Here is a 24,711-nt window from a genome sequence, read left to right as displayed (position 1 = left end):
TTGACAGCATCATTGACATTGCACGTGCAGTTTCATTCGTCCTTACCCTAGGACCGATTCCTTTGTCAGGGGTGTACCGAGGAAATGTGCTCTCTGTGTACCCAATGCTTTTTCAGGAATATAGCTCAAGAGATGACTGTGCCTATGTGCTTCTTGGTGAATCGACATACATGAGCAGTTGGTGCTTAGGCTCAGGCACACTTTGCATCAGCTGCTCGTTGGTCCTTTTCGAATATCTTTCAGGTCACAACCCATGTTTAGGTTGGATTGCTTTGATTCTACTCAGTGTTCAAGTGTCAGTCTCCAGATATGGAATATCATTGTGTATTGGGTTCCTTTGGGAAACAGTGTACCCCTGTTTGAAATAAGCGCCATAAAAGCACAACAATGCAAGCATACCCCATGCTCATCCAAGCCTGGACCGACATTCTTTTGCATATTAGTCCTGGGTTTATATCAGGGCGATATGCCCCGAGGCAGCAAACCCGCTCATCCAAGCCTGGACATTCTTTTGCATATTAGTCCTGGGTTTATATCAGGGCGATATGCCCGAGGCAGCAAACCCGCTCAGCCAAGCCTGCACATTCTTTTGCATATTAGTCCTGGGTTTATATCAGGGCGATATGCCCCGAGGCAGCAAACCCACTCAGCCAAGCCTGGACATTCTTTTGCATATTAGTCCTGGGTTTATATCAGGGCGATATGCCCTGAGGCAGCAAACCCGCTCTGTCTGTAATGATCTGCAACGCAAGTTAAGCTCCTGAGCGAAGTGAGGGTCCTTTAATGTGGGCGGCAGTGCAGCTACTGATTGGGTCGGCCCACTGTCAGGGCGCATGTCAGCATTAGCACCCATGTAGTTGCCTAGGCGGGTGCTGATGGTGTTTATATAAAAGAAAAAGTACATTGTGGTGCGGCACACCAACGCTCTGTACTTCCTGAGGTATGTTTTCTATGTTGATAACCTGATGTCATCAACAAGGAAATGGACCTCGTGAACTACTGCGCTGCGTGGCACTGCACCGGAAGGTCCCTTTTTTTTGTTTTGTTTTTTAAGTAATTATTCTTACGACCTGCTTAAAGACTACGTGGGTGTTAAGAAGTGAGGTTGGGAGAGTGGAAGCCAAGGAGGAGCATGGAAGGGAAGGGGTGCAGGCAGACAGCACCCAGACTGCTCAGAACAGAGACTTGTACCATAAAATACAGTCCTTGTTCTGAGCATCTTGCTTGGCCAGCGCCTCCTTCCAGGTTACTAATGGGGGAGGACCTATTGCCGACAACAATACACCTGTTGGCGGTCTCCGGTGGCCGCCTCCGTGAGCCCCCCACCCCCGTGCTACAGAGACACGGAGACAGCAGTGTTGTCGGTGTGGGCTCCCCGGTGATTGTGTTTGTCACCGGGAACGCCCCCTTTATTTAACAGCGCACGCAACGGAGTGAACGTCACTCCGTCGCGTGCGTACCCTTAAAGGGCCAACGCCACACTCCTCCTTTTCCATAACAACAAATTGGAAACAGGAGTACCTAACTAGCACACATCTACATAACACAAAACTTTGTCAGTTTCCACAAAAACCCCCATTTATTGACAGCCACCCCGGATCCCCCGTGGGTGTCTGTCCTGGCCTGACCATTAACCCCCGGTCAGCCTCGCCGACTCAGTCCGTAATATAGTCAGTGAGACGGGCAGGTTTCCCACGCCCTGTTCTCAGGGGGTACCTCCTGCCACCGTCCCTGGCTGGTGTCCCTGGACCGGGTCCGCCTCGAGCCGGAGATTCCACGGCGGGTCCTTCTCCCCCACCTTCATCCAGAGCACCTTCTCCTTCTCGGCTGTCCGGGCTGTCCACTCTGGGGTCGCCGATCTTCCGGAAGAATGAAGCATTCCTGGTTACCGACGACGTTCCATCTGAGGCTGTTACCATCGAACCCTTGACTGCCACTACGTCTAAAGGAGCGGGTTCATACGTGAGGGACAGTTTTCCATGTGGGTGGCGATTCCTCACCAGCACCTCATCTCCCAGCGCAATGTGTGGGGGTCTGAGGCCCCTCCGGATATTCCCCCTTTGTGTCCTGACCTGTCTGCCCTCTTCGACCTGCTCATTGTCGATGACGGCAGGGTCTCTGCCCCCCACTTCCGGTATGACATCTCTCGGGCACCGCTGGAAGAGTGCTTCCGCCGGGGCCACCCCCGTTGAGGAGTGAGGGGTGGTCCGGTATCCACGCAGGAAGATGTACAAAGCCCTCTGCAAACACTCTCCTTTGCCATGAGCAATCCTGAATACCTTGTTGAGAGTGCGCATCATGCGCTCGGCCTCCCCGTTGGCGCGAGGCCACAGTGGGGTGACCCGCCGGTGTTGAATGCCATACTCCTTCATGAGCTCGGCAAAGCTCTCGCCTTGGAATGGGGCTCCGTTGTCGGAGCACAGCACAGAGGGGAGGCCATGAGTGGCAAAGATTTTCTCCAACGCCACCACCACGTTCTCAAACGCCACTGAGTCTATGAACTCAACCTCCGGGTACCTAGACCACTCGTCCACCACCACTAGAAAGTGCGTACCTCTCGACGTGGACCCTGAGTCAGCGTGCACCACTTCCCACGGTCGAGTCCCTCGGGGCATTGCTTCAATGGATGGTTCCTTCTGGGCCGGTGCTGCAGCCTGGCACCACACACACGAGGCCACAAACGCTTCCACCTTCCGCTCCAGTTCAGGGAACCACACCTTCTGACGGAGGCGAGCTTTGGTCTTGGGGGCCCCTTGATGACCCTGGTGCGCCAAGGCAATGACCTGTGCTACTTTGGTCTGGGGCACCACGATCCTTTCCCCTCTCAGTAGCAGCCCCGACTCCGAGAATGTTAGTTCCTCTTTCACTCTCCACAATTGCTCGAGGGCAACTCGGGCCTCACATGTCCTCCGTTCCACAGCCTCCAGCACTGTCTTCCAGGTCCCTTTCTGCATGGCTTCCTTCAGGATGGCGAAACATTCATCGCCTCTCGACGCAGCCTCGAGTTCCTCCACCTGCATGGAGTTAGGGGTGGCAGTCTCCACGACCAGGCAGACGTGATCGTCGGCTTCTTCCGCCGATGCCGACTCCTGTGAGTCACCTCTGGGGTGTTGAGATAGGTAGTCCGCCGCATTGCTAGCACCTGGACGATATATCAACGACACTCCATACTCGAGCAGGGCGAGCATCCAGCGCTCAATTCTCACCGGCGGGCGAGATGACGAGCCCGCCATGATCGGCAACAACGGCTTGTGGTCCGTGACCACGGTCACTGGACGCCCCAGAATATAGAGGCGGAAGTGCCGACAGCCCCACAGCACCGCCAGGGCTTCCCTCTCAATTTGGGAATATCGTTGCTCAGTGTCGGAAAGGGCCTTACTGGCATATGCTATGGGTCGAACCTCCTGGTCTTTCCCCACTTGCGTAAGAACCGCCCCCAGTCCATATGGGCTGGCGTCCACCACGATCTCCGTCTGCAGGCTCGGGTCGAAGAACGCCATGGTGTCATGCGCCGCCAAAGCCCCTCTGATATCGTCAAATGCCGCCTGTTCCAGAGGGCCCCACTGCCAGGTGACATCCTTCTTGGTGAGCGATCTCAGCGGCTCAGAGCGGGACGCGAGATTCCTGATGAAGCGGCCACAGTAAGTGACCATCCCCAAGAAGCTCCTCACCTCTGCAACATTCTCAGGCGGGCGCGCCTCTTTTATGTCCCTCACTTTGCGGGGATCCGGGGACACCCCATCCGCCTTAAATACGAACCCAAAGAACTCGATCGTTGTCTTCAGAAATTCGCACTTGTCCTTGTGCAGGGTGAGGCCCAGCAAACGTAGCCGTTCAAAGGTCTTGGACAGGCGTGAGAGATGCTCCGTCTCTGATTTGGCATACACCAAAATGTCGTCGCTAATGTTAAGGACACCATCAAGATCCGCCAATGCTCCCCTTATGATGTTTTGAAAAACCTCCGCTGCGGAGGACACCCCAAAGCTCAGTCTCTTGTATCGATAGAGACCCCGATGTGTGGTAAATGTAGTAATATAGCGGGACTCGGGGTGCAGGACCACCTGATGATAGCCGGATCTCAGGTCGAGCTTGGAAAAGAACTTCGCCCCTTGCAGTTCCGCTATGATGTCATCGATGGTAGGGGTGAGGTGTCGCTCCCTCTTTATGGCCTTATTGGGAAGCCGCATGTCCACACAGATTCTCACGGCATCTGGCTGTTTGGGCTTGCGTGCGATGACGATGGGAGACACCCAGGGGGTGGGGCCTTCAACCTTTTCAATTACGTCCAGCACCACTAGGTTGTCAAGTTCGTGATCCACCAGATCCCTGAGATGGAAAGGAACCCGTCGGTGTTTCAGCGCCACTGGTTGGATAGATTCGTCGATATGAAGCCAGACCGGCTCACCCACCAGCTGTCCAATGCCCTCAAACAGGGATCCATGTTTGGCCAGGAGGACCTGAATGTCATCTAAGTACACTGAGTAAGCGAACGTGAGTATACCCAGCGCCTCCGCCGCGGCACAGCAGAGCAGGGTGTTGTCGCTCACCGGTGTGACATAGAACCTGGCCCGTATGTATCAGTCACCATATTGCACATCAGCCACGAATACCCCGTCCAGAGGCAAAAGCCGGTCCCCGCCGAAGGCGAATATGCGTGCCTTCGGCGCAGTCAGCGTGGGCGGGGCCTGCATGGTACTATAATGCTGGCGGGCCATTACATTCACGGATGCGCCAGTGTCTACTAGCATCGGCACAGAGTCTCCATTAACCAGCACGTTGCACCTGGGCTGTCTCTTGGAGCGGGACTTCAGCATGCTCACACTGGACACGAAAAATACGTTTTCCTCGTCCTCTTCCTCCTCCTCCTCATCCTGAGGGGCCCCGTCGTCACCCTGGTCTACCTGGGCAACGTTGGACGTCCTTTGGGGCCGGAGGAAGCCGGCTCGAACTGGCCCCCTCGGTACAATCTTGGGGGCTGCAGACCTGCACATTCTGGCGAAGTGGTCAGCGCCTCCGCATCTACCACACTTGACCCCCGTAGCAGGGCATTCCGCGGGGTGCGGGAGATCGTATCCACACTTCAGGCACGAGGCATTCGACCCCGGCGTGCGCGGGCTCTGAGTGTTCATGGGGCGCCTCACCCCGCGGCCTCTTCCGACCGCGCAGATCTCCTCCGTCTTGGCTGGGCGAGCACCAGCTTCCATCCTGGTTGCCCGCAATTCCGAGACTTCATGGCACCTTCCCAGTTCTAGGATGCGAGGAAGGGTGATGCCAGGCTCGCGCAATATCTGGCGTCTCAGTTTCCCAGAGCTACACCCCTGAATGAGTTGGTTACGAATCATGACTTCAGGGTCGTTCCAGGCACACGGCGCTGACAATCTCCACAGCCGCCCAAAGAATACATCCAGAGTCTCATCATCTTTTTGTCGAGCCGTTCCCATGAGAAAACGTTCATAGTCCGCATTGGCCATTGGCAGAAAATGATTGTGGAGTGCCTCCTTCGCCGCCGCAAAAGATCCGTCCACCGGCTGCAGGGACATGAATACCTCGTGCACCGCTGGACCAGCGGAGTACAGGAGAGTGGCCAGCTTGCCGTCGTCACTTGTCTCCATTGTGGCCCTGAAATACATCTCCAGCCTATCCATCCACATCTTCCACCTCTGTCCCAGGCCTGATGGAGCATTCGAGATATCAAACTCAGGCATTGGCTGTAGGGACCCCGGTGGTTTCGGCAGGGGAGCAGGCGGAGGCGCAGGAGGCGCAGGAGGCACAGCAACAGCAGCTGCAGGAGCAGCAGCAGCAGCAGCCTGATTCATGGTGGAAAGCGCACAGGCACCCCACAGGCGGTCGGAGTTCGTTGGAGCGTTCACATACGATCATCTGCGCTCCAGACGAACATCCCCGCCTGTCCCAGGAAGCGATCCGGGCCTCGTCGCCACTGTTGGTGGTCTCCGCTGGCCGCCTCCGTGAGCCCCCCACCCCCGTGCTACAGAGACACTGAGACAGCAGTGTTGTCGGTGTGGGCTCCCCGGTGATTGTGTTTGTCACCGGGAACGCCCCCTTTATTTAACAGCGCACGCGACGGAGTGAACGTCACTCCGTCGCGTGCGTACCCTTAAAGGGCCAACGCCACAACACCGATAGGCAATCAGTGAAACTGAACGAGGGAAAGTTTCATTGATCAGATAGTTATCAGTGTGTGGGTAGGAGTGACTCTTTTCCAATCCAGCGTGCATCGGCTCAGTTAGCCAGAGACAACACACAACAGTAGCTGAATTGGAGTCAACTTGACTAATCATGTCTATTTTATTTCAAAGGGAGAATGAAGGCAGGGGTTGTAGGGAGCAGGGGGTTGCATTATGATATGCAGATACTATGCATACTTTTGTACAACTAGTAGGGACAGGGACTTGTTGATGCCCCCAGTTACCATAACAATGAGGATGCAGTTCAGAGAAGCAGAGAGGAGAGGAGTGTATGGAGGACCAGCCACTACACACACTACTTGGGATCATAGTACGTTCAGTGGATTAGAAGGCCATCTCGTGCAGTCCCATTCCAGCGCTCGCTATTACGTCATACCTTAAAACAATAGTACTGCTTACTTGAGATGCAACACATTTGAAAGAAGGATTACACTATTTGTGTATATATCACTGATGTGGCGAAACAAGAATGTGCTTAACATTTGCGGGAAAAGAGGGATTATTCAGAAGATGTTTTATACACGTTTTGTCCCTAGTGTCTCACGTGCAGTCATTCCTTTCCAACTTTAAAAGTGATTTTTTGTTTTGCTAGGTTCTGAAAATCAGTACAAGTCTTGTGCATGGTTCATGACCCGTTCAGTAGTTTTTAAAATAATAGTGTTGATTTACACGATTACATGTCGTCACTCAACCTGAGGTTACACATTTTCAACCGTAGTTCCCCAATACGCATTCATTAAATGCTCACTTAGACATAAAACCATTTAGCGGAGAAATGGCAACATTTTTGTGTGACGACTCTTTAATTTTAATATTTTGATTTTATTTAAGCAGCAGGTTGCAAATGCTCTGGAAATATGTACAGGGTTTCTTTACTTGTTGGATACACATATGCCGTTAAAATGGTGGTGTTACCTGTCCCAGTCTTGAAAGATGCAAAAATAATGTGGCGTTGCGTGCTTTATTGTGTAGGGTGTCCTTTCAGCATATATCGACGCACATGCTCTAGGTATGCCCTTAATGACTCTATTTTGCTTGTTTTTTAGTGATGACCTCAGTTTGACTGCAACAGACAATTGTACCTTCAGTACCTGCCAGAAGGCACTGGGAAAAGACAATTTCACCAAGATACCGAGCGGGCTAAATGGCGTGGAGGACAGGATGTCAGTAGTGTGGGAAAAAGGAGTGGTGAGGCCATTTTCCTTCTTTATGGCGTCCGATTGTGCATGCTAAAATGGCCATCTCCACTGCATCACCTGTTATACATGCTGCTCGTGTGGACGGGGGGTTGTTTAAAACCTGTAACGCACCAGAACGGGGCGCAATGGCACGCACCAGAACGGGTGCAATGGTACCCTAATATATAAAACGGCAGCAAAACTGACGTGAACATTATAAAAACACACATGAAGAACATTTTGAAATGAGAAAGGTGAAACAATGTAATGTCATTAACCCATTACTGCCCAAAATGTAAATGTTAACATGAAAAAGTACACAGAATGGGCCAGAAAGATACCCTAGTTTATGAAAAGGCAGTGAAAATCAACTGAAAAGGATTCAGACACACATGAAAAACATCTACCTATATAAATAAAAATGTAAATGTTCGTTTGTTCAAAATCTTAAATCTCAGAAAGTTCTTCACCGATTGCTTTGAAATTTTGACACAACATTGCATTCGAATAGGCGCAAGTTTTTATATACCTACTATACTTAGATGTCACACCTGTGACAGTTAAAAACATGCCTTTTCTGAACAACAGTGCCATCTGTGCGACATAAAAGCAACACACACAATACTAAATATTTTACTGAAAAACAGCGCCATCTGTTGGAAGTAAAAGCAGCTTCAGATCTGCTTCGTTCTCAACAGAATTAACACGACAGATTGAGAGTGGCTGAAAGACGTCAACGAGAAAGAGCAGATCAGCGTCAAACCCGACTGCGTACTCAGCAATCACGCGATTACAATCGCCTTGCATTCCGGTACAACCCAGCTGATGATTATAGTTTGAGCCGGCATGTTCTCATCGGCACAATGACTGAAGTGTGTCCTTATTGCAAGGCTCTGAAATTTAATGGAGAAACGAAAGGAATGTGTTACGCCGACGGGAAAATTAAACTGCCTCATCTTGGACAATCACCAGAGCCATTAAAACTTTGCTTGCCGGATATACCGCCGAATCAAAGCATTTCCTATCTAACATCAGGAAATTCAACTCATGCTTCCAAATGACGTCGTTCGGCACAGAAATCGTAACAGCTCAATTCATGCCAACTTGCGTTTGCAATCACCATCAACTAAGCTCAAGGCCAATCGCTAGAATTGTGCGATTTACATCTAGACACGCATTGCTCCTCACATGGACAATTATATGTTGCGTGTTCTACAGTCGGCATATCTGCACAGACAATGGAACAACAAAAAATATTGCATACCCACAAGCATTGTGAAATTAAACATATTAGAAACGTGCACTTTCTCTTTTCTTTCTTTTCCATTTAACCAGACTGAGCCACAGCAACGCTTGGCTGGGGACAGCTAGTTGTAAAATAAGAAAGATGAAAAAATGTGGTGTTATTAACCCATTACTGCCCAAAATCTACATTTTCTAATGAAAAAAGTACACATAACGGTACACTAATACATGAAAAGTCAGCAAAACAACTGAAAATGATGCAGACACACATGAAGTACATTTTGAAATGAGAAAGAAGAAGCAATGTGGAGTCAACCCATTACTGCCCAATATCTACATTGTATCACAAAAACATACACAGAACGGTACCTTAATATATGAAAAGGTTGCGAAACTCACCTGAAAATTATGCAAACAGACATTAAGAAAATTTTGGAAATGATAACGGTACAACAATATGCTGTTATTACCCTGTTACTGCCAAAAATCATAATTTTAACACAAAAAGTACCCGGAACAGTGCTATAATATATGAAAATGAAGCAAACCCCGCTCCTCTCCCGCAGGACATTCACTCTTCCATGCAGGAAATCAAAGAGTCAATGGGTCTTGCATCTGAGGCCAATGAGCAGCCTTTCTCTGATCTAGAATCTTCATTCTTTGACCAAGCACATAACCAGGGTAAAATGGGCCGACAAATGCGCAAACTGGAAGCCAGAGTCTGTCCTCTTCGTGGAGGATAAGCTTGAGGACTCGGAAAATTGTTCCAGAAGAAACAACGTGAGGATCAGAGGGATACCTATTGAAATCACCAATCAGGAGCTGTAAGAATATTTGAAAGCATTGTTTGAAGCGATTTTTGGGGACCCTTCTGGGGTGGATCTGACCCATCGAATCTTTTCCGATTTTCAGCAATGCAAGGGGCAAAATCCTGATGTTTTAACCATGGTCCATTTTTTCCAATCCAAATAACTGATTTTGCAGAAAATCAGAGGTCTCCACCATTTCAGCTTCAGGCGGCCCGACATTCTGTTGTGTCAGAATCTTTCCCCCTTCACCACTTACCATTTTTAAGCGGCACCATCTAAAACTTTCGACCAACTGGCTACAGGGGAAAGGGATTTCTTATCTGGGGGTTCCCCTTCAAGTTTATCTTTTCGCTGGATGGCACGAGACACCAATTTTCCTTGCTGGGAGCTGCAATCAATATACTGAAAATTCTGGACTCGGGAATTCAGCTCCTGGCATCGGCGGAGGAACCTGACCAGTTTAGTGCATTGACTGTGGCACAATCGAGACAGAATAGATGTTTGCAATTGAGGCGCCCGTCAATGGACCGCCGCTATAGGAGTGTGGACTCTACTAACCGTTATTGAGCACAGCTCTCTTGTGTGTTTTAAGCCTAATCGTGGGTGTGTTCTGGTTTTATTTTACTCCCTTTGTCCTCTGGGTGCCCACCGGCTCAGGCTGTATTTGCAGGGTTCACCTGTCAAGATAGGTCATTTATAGGGGTGCGCAGGTTTATCATTGGTTGTTGGTCTTAATTAACATGTTACACTGTGGGTGCATTAGGTGCTTGCTTTCCCCTTTTCTAGGGGATTTTTCCTGATGGTCCCCTTTTTTGGGACAGTGATTACAGATTTGAAGTTTATCTCAATGCTTTTTGTAGGTTATGTTTTTCAGAGGTATGCTATTTTTCTTAATCCCACTTACCCCAATGTTGGTTGTGTTCATAGCTCTGTTGATTTGACAGCATGGAGGGCTTAGGTGAGGATGTGCTAGGGTGCGGCATGGGGGCAGGGGTTAGTTACTTCCCTATGGGCTTTGGGTAGGGGATGTGATTGTGGTCAGTCTGGGCTCAGCTTCTCCTTTCACAAAGGACTATGACAACACTTACATTTATCTCCCTTAATGTCCAGGGTCTCAACTCCCCCATGAAAAGACTTTGCGTTCTGACCAAATTATCCCAATTAGAGGCGGTTGTAGCCCTCTTACAAGAGAAGCATCTACTCTGTCAAGATTGGCTGAGATTACTTCAGTAATTGGCTGCTTCCCTCATCAGTTTTTTGCCTCAGCCTCCCATAAGAAGGGAGGTGTTGCGATTCTGATGATTAGTGGTGATTAATAGCTGTTTCCAAACTGTGGATACTCCAAGACCCTGGCCGGCGTTAAATCAGATTGGTGGTAGAGAAAGCTGGGAGGATTATGACCTTGCTTTCGGTTTATAGGCCGAACCAACGTCAAGATCAATTCTATGTGGAACTGTTTCCCAGGCTAGCCCAATTTCAAAGGGGAAACACGCTCCTGGGGGAAGACTGGAACATGGTTTGAGACGGGAATCTCAATAGGTCCCGTATGAACTTGGTGAGGGGGTGTGGGCTCTCCTCTTCTCTGTCCCAGGCTATGGTTGATTTGCAGTTAATCGATGTGTGGCGCCATTCCCACCCCACACAGAGAGAGTTTTCTTTATTTTCTCATGTCTATCACACATATTCTAGGCTAGACTTCTTCCTGATTTCACAATCCCTCCTCCCACGAGTTCTGGACTCCTCAATCGAGTTGGCAGTGGTTTCAGATCATTCTCCAGTCTGAGTGCAGGTCTCCTGGGACCCCGAAAAGCCCCATAAGCCATGCCATTGGCTGGTGAATGATTCTCTGTTCCGGGACCTGGTCTTCCACGAATCAATCATGACCTGGATAACCCAATTCTTTGCTGAGAACTGTACTGAGGGGATGTCATTTGAAACAATCTTGCCGACTATTCGAGGGAAACATATTGCCCAAGCTTCACAAAGGAAGATCTCAAAGTCACCTGGCCTAGTAGGATCACTGTCTCTGTCTTCCACCTAGGTTGAAAGCCCACCAGTCACCCAATACCATCCGATCACTGAGGGATCAGGAAGGGGTAGCCCGTACGTCAAAGGTGGGGAAACTCCAGGTCATCTGCCAGTTCTACGGGGAGTTATTTAAGGTGAGGATCTTGACCAGCCACTCCAGCAAACTAGGACAGAGAGAGGCTGGAGTGCCCAATATCTCCTGAAGAGGTTTTGCAGATTATCAGGGGCCTGGTGGGGAATAAAGCCCCGGGTCTGGATGGGTTTTCAGCTGCCTTTTTCAACCAGTTTGCCACCTCCTTTGGCCCAATCCTGGTAACCCTCTTCAATAGCTTTCTGGTCAGAGGGGCAGTCAGGCTGCCTTTGGGGTATTCCACACTATCAGTACTGCTGAAACAAGAGAAGTAACCTTCCACATGCACTTCTAGACCCATATCCATAATTAGTTACGATGCACGCATTTATTCAAAAATGTTGTCTAAAAGACTGGCCCCGGTTTTGCCACCTTTAGTTCATATTGATCAGGGAGGCTTCTTCCCTGGCCAGCAAACCCATGATAACATTCGGAGAGCAATTAAGTCTGAGGTCTCTGCCAGTTAGCACCTACCTCTGGCCCCACTCTACCAGGGAGCCAGTGCAGGATTACTTTTACTATGACAACAAAGTCCAGTGTAGGCTGAAGATGGCCACCACTATGCGCGAAAGACAGCAGTGACCCCAGTCTGCCTTCACCAGATGGGCTACTGTGCAGCCCTATCCAGACAGAGCCTAGCCGGGAGGCAAAGCCGGCCAGCAATCAAGCCCCGCAAGTAAGGCCACTGTCTGAGGTCTCGGCTGGTCTCAACCGGCGAAGCGCCGAAACACAACCTGATGCCGGCTATTCTGGTCCAACCCAATGCCTCTTCTGCACACGCAACCCACATTGTGAACCTACCATGCAATATCCTACATGTGCACAGGGTCTCCTGCCCATATATCTCGAAAATTTGAATAATTGCCTTGTCGGTACCAACCTGCCTCCACCCAATACTTTCCTCCCACCGATCTCCCTTCCGTACCCTCTCCACTCGCCTGACACCCTGTCTCCTACATCCCAATCTGGAATGTAGAATCTACCTCCCCTGTGCCCCGTGGCACTATTTGCCAATGTCTGTGCCATATCCACACACATAAATCTAGGCACTCATAGCTTGACTGATTCGACAAAGCATCCCCCATCACCTCCCGACCTCTGTGACATGAAACACGACTCACCCGCCATCCCTCCAGTGAAAATTGCGCAACTGCCTCCACTCATCGATCTTTCCCATCCATATCGCCTACTTCCAGACTTCCGAGGCTGTGCGGCTCCCTCGCACCTCTGATGTCTACATATGTACTGCCTGCTACTCCACCATCATCCGCATTCACCCTACTCCTACCTTGAATCTCAGAACCACATGGCTCCTTTATGCCCCTATATATGGGGCAGCCCCGTGCCGATCCTCTTCCAGCTCTCGCTCCACCTACCCCTTCTTACCCGCCCTGAAAATGGATGACACTGGAGCATCTGGCCCATACCCGGCCGTTGCCAGTGCTGAGAGCCGTGGGGGCTAACCTGCAAAGAGTAGGAGGGCTACTGCGGTGCGCACGGAAGCCCAGGGAGAGGGCCCGGGGGGAGCTGCTGTGGGTGCAGATCTTGGTGGTAGTAGAAAATTTTCAAACAAGAACTTTGAAGGCCAAAGTGGAGATGGTTTCCATGTGAACAGCAGTTGAACATGGGCCAGTCAGTCCGAAAAGATGGGAGAGTGCCATTCATAAGGGATGGGCGAATGCCTCTGTTCCCCTCAGCTGATCAACAGGGAGTTGGGTCCCTAAACCCAGAGTGGCGGAGAGGGCTACCCTCAGGGCATCGAGTGCGGTGATGCAAAATGATCTCAGAGAAACCAGCGGGAGCACCGCTGAGAGTTCTCTTTTCTTTGCAAAGTGCTGTGCACCTTGAAATGGGGCCGCCCCGAGAGAGGGCCCAGAGCCTTGGAAAGCGTTGCAGTTCTGGCGGCGTCTAGTGAGCTCTCACTGGTCCTTGAAAATCTGGGGGAGAAGGTGTAAATTTCATGCCAGGCCATACCCATATCTGCAGCAGTTCACCAAGGTGAACACCCTCTGGCATATTGGAACAATGTAGGTAAGGGAAGTCTGCAAGTCAGCTCCGTAACCTCAGGAGCTGGGTCGTTTGGGATGGGGAGTGAAGCAGGGCTGGGCGAATGCTGCAGCTGGAAGAGGCCTCTCCCCCTTGAGGCGACAGCGACTCTGTATGCAAGCCGGCCCTTCCTGTGGATCACCCCAGCTGCGGTGGTCACCTCTCTCCATTCCCCTCCCGTGGTTCGGACGAGCGTTCTGCCTCAGCCGATGCTTAGCAGCTGACTTGGAACTGGTGCGGTCCAGGGGAATCCGACAGTTTAAATAAAACAAAGCATCGCGAAGGCCCACGGTGGGTGTTGGCACAATGTGATTTTTGCCCAGTGCTCTGAATATCAAAGTGAAGAAATTCAATGAAGGGCGGGTAAATGCAGGAGTAACTATGACTCTCTTAAGGTAGCCAAGTGCCTCGTCATCTAATTAGTGACAGACATGAATGGATTAACGAGATTCCCACTGTTCCTACCTACTATCTAGTGAAACCACAGGCAAGGGAATGGGCTTGGTAGAATCAGCGGGGAAAGAAGAACCCGTAGAGCTTGACTCTAGTTTGGCACTGTGAAGAGACATGAAAGGTGTAGGATAAGTGGTAGGCCCTCGGGCCACCGGTGAAAAAGAACTACTTTTATTGTTTGTTCACTTAACTGTTGAGGCAGGGGAAGAGCCTGGTGGGACTCTCCCTTCTGGCTCCAAGTGCCTGTTACTAGCTGGGAGCGACCTGCTCTGGGAACAGTGGCAGGTGGGGAGATTGACTGGGGCGGTACACCTGTCAAATGATGATGCAGGTGTCCTAAATTGAGGTCAGGGAGGACAGAAACCTTCCATGGAGCAGAAGGACAAAAGCTTGCTTGATCTTGATTGTCAGTAGGAATACAGACTGTGAAAGGGGAGCGTCACAATCCTTCTGACTTTTTGGGTTTCAAGCAGGAGGTGTCAGAAAGTTACCACAGGGATAACTGGCTTGTGGCGGCCAAGCGTTCATAGCGATGTTGCTTTTTGATCCTTCAATGTCAGCTCTTCTTATCATTGTGAAGCAGAATTCACCAAGCATTGGATTGTTCACCCACTAATAGGGAGCATGAGCTGGGTTTATACCGCCGTGAGACAGGTTACCTTTACCTTACTGATGATGTGCTGTTGCAATAGTAATCCAACTCAGTACAAGAGGAACCGCAGGTTCGGATATTTGATGCATGTGCTTGGCTGAGGAGCCAATGGGCTGAAGCTACCACCTGTGGCATTATGACTGAATGCCTCTAACTCAGAATCCCCACTAAACCGTCTTAAAACTGTAGTGCCGTGGAGCCACGGTTGGCCTAGGATAGCCAGCCTCTAGGCCAGTACGTTGAGCTGTTAGCCTCAGCACTCGAATGTGAACAGAAGGGGGCCACTTCTCCTGCCCGTAGTGCACCACATATTCCTGGGGAAGCTGGTGCTAAATCATTCGTAGACAACCTGATTCTGGGTCAGGGTTTCATAAGTAGCAGAGCAGCTACCTTGATGCGATCTATTGAAAGTAATCCTCTGAGCCAAGCTTTTGTCAAAAGCGCTGCAGCGGCGCCACAAGGGTTCCATCCTTCCTCCCGCTGTGCCACCTGATGCATGGGAAACTCCCACCCACCCTGGGTGCAGCAGCAGGGATGCAGACTTGGTGGGAAGCGCTGTTCTCCCTTTCCGGGCAAGCCTAGGAGACCAGATGACTTTGCCCATCCGGCGACAAGCAGAGTGGCTCGGCCCACCCCTTGGGTGGCAGGGAAGAGAGCTGGCAGTTTAGCTGCAGCCCCAGTGTGCGGAGGTGGTACCTTAAGCCCTGGCTCCTGGACGGTGGCATTAGGGCAGGCAGAGCTTGATGGCCACCAGGAAACCTGGACAGGCCCAACCAGCCATCAGGCCTGGGCAGTTGAACCAGATGGCCCGAGTTGCAGCTGGCATGGCTGACTCCTACATTTGTCTCCAGTCGGGTTCCATAAACCCACTTTGTGGGGGCTTAAAAGCCGGTTTGGAAGTGGCTCCCTGCAGGGCAGCGCTGTGGCACAGGCAGCAGATGCCTCCTCCACACCTGGACTGATGCAGGGAAGAGAGTATGGGCCTTGGTCGCCAATGCCGGATTAGTGCACAGAGGTTGCCCCTTAAGTCCCAGCCCCAGTGACGCTATTCCCGAGAGCGGGACTTCCACTGAATGCATAAATGAACTTCAGAAACAGAAATTCTGGCCCCTTTCCAGCTAAAGTTTCAGCAGAGATTGCAGGACGCTACAGCAGTAATGGTAAAACTGCCATACAAATATTCTGCCAAAGTTGTAATGAGGTTCACACGGCCTCATCACGAGTATGGAGGTAAGTGCAAGTACCTCTGAGATGGTAGATGCTCGAAACATAGCCCGGACGGAGGTGCAGGGCATCTGTCACGCTCTCCATGACCTCAGGGTAATGCTAACTGTATATGGGTAAGTCCAAAATAGGGTGCAGGTGTCAATTGGCATCCCGAGTGCGCTCCTTGCCTCTGCGGGGGGTAGAGGCACTTATAGTGACCAGCTCTGAGTTCCATGATGTTTGTGGGTTAGTCCCGGTCCTCGGGCCAATGTCACCTGTGTATTGCCAAGTCACCAAACCCAACTGTGGTCACGGGGAGTCCTGGATGAGAAAAAGCTCTAACGCAGAGGGAAAACCTATTGCATGGCCGAGCCAGAGCTGCAGGACGGCTCGGGGGTGATGCCCCCAGCCTTGGGTGCCAGTCTTGCATGTGAGTCCACCATCCCCAAGCAAAGCAGCGGTTGTGGGGAGTCCAGGCATGGTCCCCATCCCTCTCTGGAGGGAGAAGCTCTAAAGTGGCCCGACCAGAGCTCCAGGAAGGCCGAGGGTGCTGCTCCAAGCCTGGGTTGCCTGTCTCGCATGTGGGTCGACCATCCCCAAACCCAACAGTGGTCCCAGGGAGCCCCAGTGGGTTGCCCCTCCTCCCTGGAGGGAAAATCTCTTACCCGGGGGAAATTGCAGTCCGGCCAGAGCTCCAGGACGGCAGGGGTTGTTGACCACTGCCTGGGGCACCTGTCTGCCAAGTGGGTCAACCTTACTCAGTTCCAAAATGTTCTTCATGCATTTTTGCAGAATTTTCAACTGGGTTTTGCTGCCTTTTTATTTATTATGGTACTGTTCCGGCACGTTCCGGATACTTTTTTGTGTTAAAATGTAGATTTTAGGCAATAACGGGTTAATTACAGCATATTGTTGTACCTTTCTGATTTCCAAAATGTTTTTTTTTTTGCATCATTTTCAGGTGGGTTTCGCTGCCTTTTCATATATTAGGGTAACATTCCGGGTACTTTTTTGTGATAAAATGTAGCCTTTGGGCAGTAATGGGTTAATGACACCACATTGTTTCACCTTTCTCAATTCCAAAATGTTCTTCATGTGTGCTTCTATCCCAGAAATGCCCGATTGCAACTTATACAATTCTACATTATTAATAGAGCATACCTCACCCCAGACATCATCTCTAGATTCAGCAGAGCAGGAGCTACGGTGTGCCCCAAATGAGGAGAACCCTGTGTGGGGATGACCCATATGTTCTGGGGATGCCCAGCAATACAAACCTTCTGGGCACAAATCAAAGCCAGGGTGGCGAGGCGGGCATCACATTAGATGTGCAGACACCTAAAGCATGCATCCTGGGCAGATACCCTAAAAGCAAAAAAAACAAGCCTTTGAACAAACTTACGGACCTAATGTACATTCTAGCGAAAAGACGCATCGCCATGGGGTGGAAATGCCCCAAAGCCCCTAACGTATCACTGTGGTGGGAGGACCTCCGGAGAGGGTCGGCTGCCGAAACGGGAGCTTGGGAGGTCACGCAACGACAACAAAAGCTAGACACTTCCAACGATTTACTACAATGGGTGGCTCTCACAGTGACTCTGTTCTACCTGAAGGAGGATAGTTCCTCCTATGAGGACACAGACAGCCCACAATAACCATCGGTGCACACAGATCTTAGCACAGAACTGAATGGTCTTGGAAAGTTGGGAGGGAGGGCAGGGGGAGTTACTTGTGATTCTGTAATCGACCACAAAATGATCTTACGGTTTATTGTTAACGAAAATAATAAAATAAATCTTAAAAAAAATGTGTGCTTTATCATTTTCATGTGAGTTTTGTTGCTGTTTTATATATCACGGTACCGTTATGGCCGGTTCCGGATACTTTTTCGTGATAAAATATATCTTTTGGGCAGTAGTGGGTTAACGACAGCACATTGTTTCACCTTTCTGATTTCCAAAATGTTCTTCATACATGTTTGCAGCATTTTCAGGTGGGTTGTGCTGCCTTCTCATATGTAATGGGACCGTGCTGGCCCGCTCTGGGAACTTTTTCATGATAAAATATAGATTTGTAGCAGTAATGGCATAATGCCACCAAATTGTTTTACCCTTTTCATTTCAAAATGCTCTTCATATGTGTTTGCATCATTTTCAGGTGAGTTTTGCTGCCTTTTCATATATTTGGGTACCGTTCTGGCCATTCCGGTTACTTTTTTGCATAAAATGAAGATTTTGGCCAGTAATGGGTTAACGAAAGCACATTGTTTCAACTTTCTCAATTCCAAAATGTTCTTCATGTGTGTTTGCATCATTTTCAGTTGAGTGTCACTGCCGTTATATATATTAGGGTACAGTTCCGGTCTGTTCCGGGCACTTTTTGATAATAAAACATAGATTTGGGGCCGTAGTGGGTTAATGACACCACATTGTTTTATCTTTCTCATTTCAAAATGTTCTTCATGTGTGCTTCTATAATTTTAATTTAACTTTTTCTGTCGTTTTATATAATATATTACTGTTCTGGCCATTGCCGGCAACTTTGTCATGGTCAAATATAGAATTGGGGCAGTAATGGGTAAATGACGCCACATTGTTTCATCTTTCTCATTTCAAACTGTTTCTTCATGTTTTTTCACATCTATTTCAATTGAGTTTCGTTGCCTTTTCATATATTAGGGCACCGTTCCGAGTACTCTTTCATGATGAATTGTAGATTTTGGGCAATAATGGGTTAATGGCATGACTTTGTTGCTCTTCATATGTGTTTGCATCATTTTCAGGTGAGTTTTGCTGCCTTTTCATATATTTGGGTACCGTTCTGGCCCGTTCTGGTTACTTTTTCGTCATAAAATGAAGATTTTTGGCCAGTAATGGGTTAACGATAGCACATTGTTTCACATTTCTCAATTACAAAATGTCCTTCATGTGTGTCTGCATCATTTTCAGTGGAGTTTTGCTGCCTTTTCATATATTAGGGTACCTTTCCGGTCCGTTCCGTGTACTTTTTTGTGATAAAATTGACGTTTTCGGCAGTAATGGGTTAATGACAGCACATTGTTTCACCTTTCTCTATTCCAAAATGTTCTTCATGTGTGTCTACATCATTTTCAGGTGAGTTTTGCAGCCGTTTGATATATTATGGTACCATTCTGCCCCGTTCCTGGTACTTTTTCTTGATAAAATGTAGATATTGGGCAGTAATAGGATAATGGCACCACATTGTTCCACCTTTCTTATTTCACAATGGTCTTCATGTGTCTTTGCATTATGTTCAGTTGAATTTCTGCCTTTTCTTGTGGTAGGGTACCGTTCCTGCCTGTTGTGAGTACTTTTTTGTGACAAACTGTAGCTTTTGGGCAGTAGTGGGTTAACGACAGCACATTGTTTCACCTTTGTCATTTGTAAATGTTCTTCATGTGTGTTTGCATCATTTTCAGGTGGGATTTGCTGCCGTTTTATATATTAGGGTACCATACCAACCAGTTTGGGGCACTTTTTTGTGATAAAATATAGATTTGGGGCAGTAATGGGTTAATGACACCACATTATTTCACTTTTCTCATTTGAAAATGTTTTTCATGTATGTTGCTATCATCTTCAAGTGTGTTTTGCTGCAGTTTTATATATTAGGGTATTGCTCTGACGCGTTCCGGTGCATTCCGGGTCTTACACACACCCCTTGTGCGGCCGAGTCTCTATAATTGCTGGACCTCATTTATAAAGGCAAAAATACGGTTGCATGCTGCAGCCACTGGCCTCTCCTGGCAGGGTCGATAATTCAATGAGTTGGCCTGGGTGCGGATAAAGAGTGCAAGTCCCACACGCTGGTCCCACTTTGCACATCTAAAGACCTGACACCAGGACATTCATTGAGTGCAGGTACTCTTGGTGGAGTGTGTGATGTTGACATGTATAAACGTTGAACTGGCGGCCCCCCAGAAGTTAATAAAAACACAGATCCAAGAGAGAAGCTGTGATTCCTTTAACTTAAGTGAACTTGTGCACACGTGCATGTGCATTCCTTTCTTTCCCCTGCTCGTCACGGCCGTGCCGCGTTAGCGTGGTCGCATCATCAGGTTCACCTCGATGCGTTGATACAACAACATGAGGGTTGGCATACTCAATCCACTACTTGCATGTTTCATACCTTAAAAGGGTATCCATTAAAGTGCATATTTTACCTTTTCATCCCTATTTTAGGGGTGGAAATGTAGGAAAGAATGAGAATGCTCATACTGCACATGACGTTTTAATTTAAGGCATGGCAAGGCAGACATTAATCCTGACTGAGCTTTCCCTTGTACCTGCCCTAGTCCAATGGTCATCAGATTTGGGGCAGAGGCACCAAGTACGCAGGTACTCTGGGGCCCTGCCCCCCCCAGGAAAGGGCAATTGTGTGAAACTCCCCATGTGTTACCATAAGCATGTTTTTGTTGCTGCCGGCCTCCTCCTCCCCCCGCAGCCCCTTCCTGGAAAATCAAAAGTCTATGCCCCTGCACAGGGAAACCTGACTGCAGGGGGAACACATTTGGAAACGCATTCCATTGTTAATAAGGAATGCGCTCTGGGGTGAACCTGTCATTCACCAGACTCCAACTCCTGGACTATGCTATTAAATATCTGAGGCTCTGGTTGAGCGATAGAATGCTTAAAGCCGCAGAAGACGAAAAAAAATGAACACAGCCGGTGGTGAATTGATGAAAACAATGAAATCCGGTCTGTGTTAAATTAAACTTGATTGTAACAGTATCTGATGAATGAAGGCTGTGTCTGTGCCAATATGACACGAGAGAAAGCAAAGCATTGTAAAGAACTGTAAATTTAAGTCTGGCGAAAGAAGATTGCCCAATCAAAAGTCTCTGTGGAATATCTGATGCCGTAGATGTGGCGGGAAGAGAAAGAAACTGAGAAGCAAGATTTGAACTGTTTGTTAGGTTTGGTCCTGGCAGAGGGAAACCTGGATGTGAGGGATATCTTTTAACTTTGAAATAGGTACTGTGTTCGAAACTACATTTACCAAGAGGCCTTGATATATGAGAGAAAAAGTGAGGAAAGAAGGTCAAAGTGGTCATGCCGAGGTAAAATCAAAAGCCTTGCAGTTTCAAAAGTCTTTGACAGAGGAAGGAAAGTGAAAGGAGGCTTGAGCCTGACAGAGGGAAGCCTTTGAAGGTTGACTGAAGCATGGAGAAGAGAGCTCCACAAATTGTGATTGAAAGGTTTGAGCCTGGTGGAGGGAAACCTATACAGATTTGTGGTAACCAGAAGGAAACTAACTTGTGTTGAACTGTATTACAAGCTAAAAGGTGACCTGCGCTGGATTGAGAGAAAGCCGATAGGTCCATTGGATAAACTAGTGACTTTTCATGGAAGGCCAAGTGGGCCCTGGTCCACACAATAAACTGCATCCTTGTGTCCGAAGTCAGAGTGCATTGCACGGTCCAAGTGTGCCACTTTAGCCCGTGCTACAAAACGTAGCGAAGGGAGTTTGCTCAACCATACTGTCATTTCCTTTGAACACTGATTTTCCTTTTTGCATTACACATTCCCTTTACGCATTTATTGTATTAGAAAGAGGGCAGGCATTAGGTTTATTAGTATAGGCTATTTTATTTTGACTAAGGACAGACTAGGACTTTATTTTCTTTTTGTTTGATGGTCGAGAATACGCCCATCTTAGTTATAGGGCAAGATATGAGTTTTCTAACCACTTTTAAAACATCAATAAAGGTTTTGAAAATTAAAGCTCTTGTGTCAGTGTCTACTTGTGATACCATGGGCCTCATTACAAGTACATTGGTCTGGACATAACGCCTCCGGTATAACCATACCGACACCGTTCCCGCGTCCGCCCATCATGACCTGCGGACCCAGAAATAGCACCACCTCCAACCGCCACCGCAGAGTTTAGGCTCCCGTAAACTCCGCCTGCACGGAAACCCCTCCGTTACCGGCTATACTAAACACAGCGAGCATCACAACTAGCGCGGACATGGAAATACCGCAAGCAAAATGGCGTTAAAACCATGAGCACTGTGGCGGTACCACCGCGAACATGACGTTAAACAGTGCCTGCTGACCTGAATCAGGGCACAGGAGCACCAAATCAGCCCAGCTGGACCCAGCAGGCCACTGGGAGCCTACAAAAGGGCCACACCCAGCCCAACACAAAACATAACCATGCAGGCAGCAGCTCTAGTAGCATTGGGACTGGGCCTACTCAATCAACAGGCAGCACTGCACATGATGGCAGTAATGGTGCAGAGGAGGAGGCGTAGGAGGCGCAGGCGGCAACCAGCTAACCCTGCACCTATGGCAAACCCCATTGTCCAGCTGACACCACCCAGCAGGCGGCCTGCAATACCACGCATCAGGGCCTCACCCTGGAACCTTACCCCAGGACAGATCCACACACTATACCGGCTGGACTGTCCAACAATTCTGTACATCACCACCATGATAGAGGACGACATCAGCAGCCACATAGACACCCCCACCGCCATCCCCCCTCTCCTGAAGGTTGTGTCTGTTCTGCATTTCCTTGGTACCGGCACCTATCAACACACAGTTGGTGAGCTGCAGGGCCTATCACAACCCTGTTTCTCCAAAATCCTGGTACAGGTACTGGATGCCCTGTCGCGCCATGTGTCGGAACAGATAGCCCTACCCCGTACCCGCCCCGAGGTCATTGCCACCAAGTTGGCCTTCCATGCCATAGCAGGCACGCCAAATTGCATAGGTGCAGTCACCTGCACCCACATTGAGCTGCCAGTACCACGTGCAATTGAGATGGTGTTCCGCAATAGGAATCAGTACCACTCACTGAATGTACAGATGGTATGTGATGCCACGCAACTGATAACACATTGCTGCGCACGTTTCCCAGGCTCAACCCATGACTCAATGGTACTGCGGAATTCCACATTGCCACGGTACATGGAACGCTATGCCGGACAAAGCACATGGCTATTGGGTGAGTACAGCTGCCAATGCACCGACCCTGTGGAAGTGGTGTGTGTGTGTCCAGGGCAATGAGCAACGTGAGTGTGCTTCTGTGACTGCATCGCCCCCCCGGCCATCAACTGAATAGACAGGGTAACCTAAACATCACAAAGAAACACATGACAGGTTACCACAGTGTACCCGTACACACCCTGCCACATGACACACACAGCCGATACTATCACTGTCCCGTACACCTGGAGCCACTGAAAACACCCACCCACAATATGCAACACTGCCCTCCCAATGCACATGATGCCTGTACATGAGACGTCCTGCATCGACTAATTCATCACGGTGGAGTTACTCTGCCATGTGTGCACATCACTGTACAATGCCATACTCACAAGCCAATGTCACCCTCAGGGCAGAGTACACATGCACACCAATGCGTTGGTCAATGTCCAGTTGCCAACGTCCTGTTGACGAGGAGAGGAAATTACTGACGGGCCCATTGGTCAGTACTCACCCTTGAAAACTAGTAATACAAGATAGCTAAAATAGCTGCACCATGCGAGGACAGAGAGCAGGATTCACATACTCCAGCAAGGTTCAATAATCAGGACTCGAACACCTGCCTTACCCCGACTTCCTCGAACTTTAGTCAAACAGCCTCTTTTATGGGCAAAATCCGTCATCATTGACGTCTAATTCTACAAAAAATCATCATGCAATACAATTGGTTGGGAAAGGTAACTTAAGTATAGGTGCTATATCTGTATATGGAAATAACGCAAGTGGATTGGATAACTCTTATCGGGTGGGCGTCTACGCCCTTCCCTCTACAACACACGTGATTGACATCACTACAAGTACGACGTCTCATTGGTTACAGTGTCTATAGGACCCTAGATTACATGGTCCCTTGTGATTGGGCAAGTTACTCCCCTAAACATAAATCTCCATTTTAATTAGCAGCATGCAGAGTAGACATCCAGGTGCCTAGTGTCCCAAGATTCACCCTTCCTCCATTCCATCAATCAGTGTTTTAGGGCTATGTGTCAATTAGTTGGCTGGGTATGGCCTCGGATCTGTAGTCTCTTATCAGGAAAAGTTATGGCACCCTCTGGTTCTGGATGACATCAGACGGTGGTACATCTTCGCGCCTGTCTGGTCACGTGCTGGTCCACCATGAATCTACTTCAGTTTCCAACCTTTTGTGCATTTCATTCTGTGTGCGCTTGGCCACCTGCATGGGCCTCTCTTATCTTGACCTTCACAGGCGGGCTGGTATTCTCTGTAGTTGGAGTCTCGTGAGCTCATGCTCACCTCCCCTTCTCTGGTTGACCTCGATCTCCCCGGCATAAGCCTCTCTTTGTTGAGTTTCGATTCCGCTCCTTCTCTGGTCTTTGCTGGGTTTCTAAACTCAGCCTGTCAGGCCTTTGGTCGCCTGGGTACATTTCTGCTTTCACAAAATGGAGTTGCACGTGTACATTGTGCAGTATTGAGGTAGATATATGGTTGGCGCTTGCTGCTCTACTCTGCTACTAGGCATTGCAAGCAGTATCGATTTCTTAGCCTCTTGCATTTCAAGCTTATTTACACGCATTCAACAGGGCGGTTGCTTCCATCTTGTCTTATGGCACCATTCTCTTACGTTTTAACAGTGTCTCTCCCCTGCATCCATTATCATTATCCTTTCAGTTACTAGTACTGGCATTCATGCTTTCAGTAGCCAATTCTGTTTGTTCTCGGGGCTGCTCAGGCCTTTGGTTTATTTTCATTGGCCTTCCACTAAGGCTTTAGGGGTCTCCTCG

General features: G+C 49.1%; 1 protein-coding gene across 1 annotated transcript in view; it reads left to right on the top strand.

Moving 5' to 3' along the window:
• The window catches only part of LOC138498332 (dihydropyrimidinase-like), a 469,519-nt gene that overhangs the window by 349,097 nt on the left and 95,711 nt on the right, over positions 1 to 24,711 (top strand). The window contains exon 6 of the mRNA XM_069622132.1: positions 7,253 to 7,394. Within this exon, the coding sequence (XP_069478233.1) occupies positions 7,253 to 7,394 (142 nt within the window). The remainder of the gene's footprint in view (positions 1 to 7,252; positions 7,395 to 24,711) is intronic.

The sequence above is a fragment of the Ambystoma mexicanum genome, chromosome 5q (genome assembly GCF_040938575.1).
Source record: "Ambystoma mexicanum isolate Mex_15411 chromosome 5q, UKY_AmexF1_1, whole genome shotgun sequence".
In the NCBI taxonomy this organism is placed as follows: domain Eukaryota; kingdom Metazoa; phylum Chordata; class Amphibia; order Caudata; family Ambystomatidae; genus Ambystoma; species Ambystoma mexicanum.
This window is presented reverse-complemented; position numbering and strand designations above follow the sequence as displayed.